This window comes from Hyposmocoma kahamanoa, unplaced genomic scaffold (assembly GCF_003589595.1).
Source record: "Hyposmocoma kahamanoa isolate Upper Pololo Valley unplaced genomic scaffold, ASM358959v1 100021, whole genome shotgun sequence".
In the NCBI taxonomy this organism is placed as follows: Eukaryota; Metazoa; Arthropoda; class Insecta; order Lepidoptera; family Cosmopterigidae; genus Hyposmocoma; species Hyposmocoma kahamanoa.
The window spans coordinates 2,128,765-2,134,368 of NW_020653200.1; the positions used below are offsets into that span (position 1 = coordinate 2,128,765).

Here is a 5,604-nt window from a genome sequence, read left to right on the forward strand (position 1 = left end):
GATGATATTAATAAAAAAATAGTATGAATATACGAAAAATATTACATACATAAACAACTGCTCAATTTTTAACCGACTCCAAAAAAAGGAGGAGGTTCTCAATTCGACTGTATTTTTTTGTATGTTTGTTACGCGATATTTGTGAACCGATTTTCATGATTCTTTTTTTGTTGGAAAGAGGGTACCTCCATAGTGGTCCCATTGAGATGAATATTCATTTTTATAAATAGCGCCTACATTATATTATAAGGAGCAATTATTTTAACGGTTGATTTTGCTATTCTCCGATTCAAGGCGTTTTTCTCTCTCAATATACTCTGAGTAGAGAGAACCGATTTTTATTATCTCCTGTGACAAATCCTGTATAGTGGTTATATTTCAATAAAACTTGGCAAGTAGACGTAATTCCACGTACTTTTGAGGTCGGTTTTTTAGTATTCTGTACTGAGATTATTATATTTTCTCGTAATTGCGGAGACTTGATGCTAGTGGGTTGTTGACAGTATGTCAGATTTTGTTTAGTCTGTAGACATAATTCATAGTTTCAAGCGGGATCTAAAAGTTTTAGAACAGCGAACTGAAGTGCATTTTCAAATATACTTTCCTGGCCCATGTTGGTAAAGAGTTCTAATTCTTACCTACCGCCAACATTACACTACGGAGAAAGTACGACAGCATTATATTACTGTACATTATCAACCCTTATTGTATCCCACTGGTGGACACAGGCCTCTACCAAAAGAGAGCATATTAGGACATCCATCTTATTGGCTAATGCGTCTTGAGTGTAAAAAAAAACTTCTATTTGCAAAGTCTTTTTAAATATTGCCAATACTCTTACAGCAAAAAATCTGAACTGATCGTAATTCGTAACACAAGCAATTTTAACATATAATATTTCACATGATCATATTTGATCGTAACCAATATAGGATTATTATAATTATAACTTTTTTATAAAATAAAAACCGACCTCAAAAGTTCGTGGGATTATATCTATTTGCCAAGTTTTATTGAAATTGGTTACTGAATAAGTGCGCGAAACCGGATATCCAAGTTTTTAGTTTGCCACCCTTACAGGTGGAATATTTTCTGTTTAGTGGACCGATACTGAGGTACCCTCTTTCTAACAAAAAAGGAATCAGCAGAATCGATTCACAAATTAGTTATTGGTTATACAGTTAGCGCGTAACATACATACAAAAAAATAGTCGAATTGAGAACCTCCTACTTTCTTGTAGTCGGTTAATAAAATTACCAAAACGATTAGGTTATAACGTTAAAATTATTATCTCTGATTAGACTTATGTTACAGATATTCATTTTAAACGTTGTAGGTTGAGTAATAACGGTTCATACCTAATACTTCACGATCGCATAGAGCGCATTATGGATCACTTTCACTGGCAAAATTAATTATCGTATGAAGCGTTACGTAAACGCTGATAGGCTTATGATAACATATGACTAATTATAATATTAGCGACAAGCCAGTCTTGATGAAGGACGACAGATTACTTTTAGTTTGATTGATAATCATTCAAAACGTCCGAAGGACGAAAATATTTTTTGCGTCTTGGCTAATACAAAGTTGCCAATATTAAGAATATATAATTTGAATATGGAAGAGACCCCTTTACAGCAGATTTAATACATATAATTCAATGAAAACAAAAGGGGAAATATTGCAAGGATTTGTGCTAATAACAAACAAGTAGGCACCCAATCTTACACAAGTGCTTTTCCAATTAAACTTCTACCAACGAAAGATAAGCTGTTGTGCTGCTGATGATTTTAAAGCTATATTTAAGAATACTGTTAAATAAATAATCTTTTGTGAGATTATTTGCTTTCGCAAATATTTACTAGGAATAAACCTCTCTCTCAATTTCTATGAGTGAAACTGCAGTCAATAGATAAAATTATACATAAACCGGTGTATGAACGGAAATGAAGAAACAGCGAGTACATAGGAAAGCAGGTACAATTATGCAAATATGCGACAACTTACATATTTAACGCTCGCAAGTGCTTATACTATCAAAGACATACTCGGTATGGAACATACTCATTTAAAGCCATTGTTTTTCGAAACTATTTCAACGATTACATAGACTCACAACGTTGTGCAATTTTATACTCAAACCCTCGCTTAAGAGGAGACCTGTGTCCAGCAGTGGGACCAATTATAAAATGGGTTGATAATGATACTTAAAATAGGATTTTAAAAATTTTATACATAACTTTCCATTATGGTGGCGTTAGTTGAAATTGACATGCATGTGACATTTTGTCAAAAAATTTGTTGAGTATACTGCGTGATCCTAAAACAAATGCCGATCTGTCACTATTTTCCTTTTTTCCCGGGTGGATAAGCTATACAAGGAACTCACATCCTTTCCCATCACATTTTTGTTATTGTACAAGTACCCCGTCTCTTTGTACGACATCCTCGCCTCATCCACTCCCAAACCCAAACCCACAGATTTTAATACGATTTTAAGGGTCGTATTCTAGAACTCTACTCAATGCTCAAGTCAGGATTTTAGTATGGTTTAAAGCACTCGAAATCATACTCAAGTCCCTGCCATTAGAGTCGTATTTCCAGTGCAATCCTGACTTGAGCATTGAGTAGAGTTCTAGAATACGACCCTCAGTCTTGTGGATACGTCTTGCATCAATGTCCTTTGTGAATAAACACAAAGAAAATTGATGATGCTGGATACATACATAACCAGCCACATCACATGGTTATAATTTGTCCTGCCTAATATACCTACTAACATTTGTCTATATATTTTGTTTTCTGTCCCTTTCAGGTAATTCAACAGCTCTGCAGCTTTAAAATTTAATAAGAAAGTATTTTTTATATCACATTATGCTCTCACAATGCTCACTAAAAAGCAGTCTGCAGAAAAGTGGAAAACTCGATACTGGTGAAATCTAAAGGGTAGCACCATTAAGCAAAAAGAAGAAGAAGGATAAGGTATAGAGTACCGTAAGAGAGAGATATTTTTTTAGTTTCATTTCTTTAAACATTATCTCGGTTTTGAGTTTTGTTACAAAAGTGCTTACTTTTACTTATTAAGACAATAAAACATTATTGACCATATAAATGTTCTTGAGAATGATAATTGCGAAGATAGAAGACCAAGAATAGCGTATAGTAAACAGATCAAGAGAAAGATCAAAATGAGCAGCTATAAAAAGGTCGAAGAATTGGCTATGAACCGTGAGTGGAGTAGACTAGAGACAATTACAACGACAAGAGCCTGGCTCTTAAATCGGATGAATAATGAAATGTTGTGATGTTACTTTGTCAAACCTGCACTTGAAACCTTCGAAAATTGTCATCTATTACCATGGGCCTATTATCACTCACGCCTTACATTTTAGATAAATAAAAATTACATTAATTTGATAAGTGCTACAATAAATCTTATTAATCACTATACACAATACTCAAAAAACAATGACCAGTCATGTACATTCCTATACAAGAACCATATGCATTTTCACAAGCGTATGTAATTACAGAGTGCAGCTATATACTTGCTTCTTTATGTATGATTTGTACGTTGCAAATGCATCAATGAACTAAGATTGGAATCGATACGACGTCGAGTCCCTTAGTCACTGTTTACGAGATCACAAAAGTATTTTTATAAAACTTGTTCTGAGTCATAGTGGTACAGGCATCCGTACAAGTTGAGCAACATTCTTGGCAATGCTACTTTAGGGTTGTTAGATGTCTTGAGAGATACGGTACAAATAGGAGTGGTAAACTGTATTGTTAGGCGCTTTGTATGAACACTCCCTGTTAATTACCGTTTGATGTCATGCTTACAAGGGCTAGGGCTTGGTTAATATTTAAGGTAACTTTTTCCTATGTACAGAGTAGTAACAGTAGTACCTGTTATCGCTTCAGTTTTTAACTTCTACTCGTAATAAAGCGGATTGCAATACCGTCGTCAATATGATAATTTTGGACTATTTTACTCTACACTATACGAAATTTCGTCGATAAATCAACGGTATAAGTGCGCAGTCACGGCACGATACAGCAACGTGGCTATGGCATCGAGCCAAAGCGCACATTCACAGATTGCAGCTTACCACCTGTTTTGTTGTGGAACCACATCTGAACTCGGCAATTTACGACTCAGTTGGCGTTTTTATTACTTTAAGAACATTATGGACAATTAGACGGGTAATGGTCTGGTCGTATCTGTTGCAGAGACGATGTTTAATAAAGGCTGCGCTTACGCAAGTATATAGTTTGGAAAGCCTCGACGTTGTGGCATGACGATCTTCGTAGAATTGTAGGTAGAGACTGGACAAGTGCAGATAAAAATCGGGCTCTGGGGGTGTACTACCATTCTCCGTCCGTCATTCGTCCGAAGCAATTACTGTCAAATAAGTACTACTCGACCAAACAAAAAAACAATGTCAAGTATGAACGTTTATTCGCAAGCGTGTTTTGATTTCGTCGAGTATTACTTATTTGAAAGTAATTGTTTTGGATTGAGAACGCGAGTAGACCCCCAATAGAGAGCAGTTTACATATAGTGTGGACTGATACATAATTACGAGGTTCCGATCGATGATGCGATGTATACAGCGAATCGGCAGTGTAACTTTTAAATCGCAAAGATAGGCAAAAAATCCTTACACTCGCTATTGTGAATTCATTATATTAAATGTCTTCAACAATATTTTCTAACATTAAAGGATTATGAGTACTGTTTTTGCAGAAATTCGCCGCACGAGGTAAAAGCGCAGCAGGGAGTTACATACGTGCAGCCTGGTTTAAGTTTTAACTAAGATTAACATTGCAGTTGGGGCTGGTTTCACACAAAAGCCTTTACCTTGAGTTTAGGGTAGAAGTCTGGCAGTCTATTGGGCTTCAAGTTCAGTGTGTTGCATATCTCGCGGTGCAGCGCCAATATCTGCTTCATGGTGCCAGCTGAGCAGAAGTGGTCGAACATCTCCGCCGCCAGCGCGCACTCCGGCGGCGTCGGTTCTACGCGACCGCCCCGATTCATCTCCGAGGGAGGGAAAGGGCTGCCAAAGAAAAACAAACATTGTGAATACTCAATTACTACATTTACTCCATTAACTGCATTCCTCACCATTGACGACTAAATTTATGGTTTTACCTGCTGCTCCTAATTCATTTAACCAAATAAGCAACTAGGAACAATATTGTGCAAGTATAGAGAATTTCAGATCAAATATCAGAATTTATATTAAAAGAAAAAAAACTATTTTTATAGTACAAAATATACAGTAATTAACAATAATGTTCCTGAGTTACCCTTTACTATCTAGTAACGTGACTTGACGTGACTTGAATGAGACAAATTAAACAAGGGCTTCTTCTCAACGGCGCGGTTAATCAAAATTAAGTATGTCACGCGATCTCCGGAAGCCGTAATTGAAATGACGTCATCAAGGTAATCATCCATTGACGCGACGGTGTTATATCTCTATTACAGTGTACGGTCACAATGCGCAATGCAATGCTACTAACTAGTTAATCAGCCCGGATGTAATAAGAAGCGAATAAGATACCAGCACGAGAGATAACAATACTTTCGTCGT

The 5,604-nt window shown here is 36.1% G+C and overlaps 1 protein-coding gene across 5 annotated transcripts in view; it reads right to left on the minus strand.

Moving 5' to 3' along the window:
- Window positions 1-5,062, minus strand: part of LOC113229605 (F-actin-monooxygenase Mical) — a 37,709-nt gene extending 32,647 nt beyond the window's left edge. For all 5 annotated transcript variants that reach the window (XM_026463378.1, XM_026463303.1, XM_026463490.1 and 2 more), the window contains exon 1: window positions 4,869-5,062. In XM_026463378.1, the coding sequence (XP_026319163.1) occupies window positions 4,869-5,045 (177 nt within the window). In that variant the 5' untranslated portion in view covers window positions 5,046-5,062. The remainder of the gene's footprint in view (window positions 1-4,868) is intronic.
- Between the last annotated feature and the right edge of the window lie 542 nt (window positions 5,063-5,604).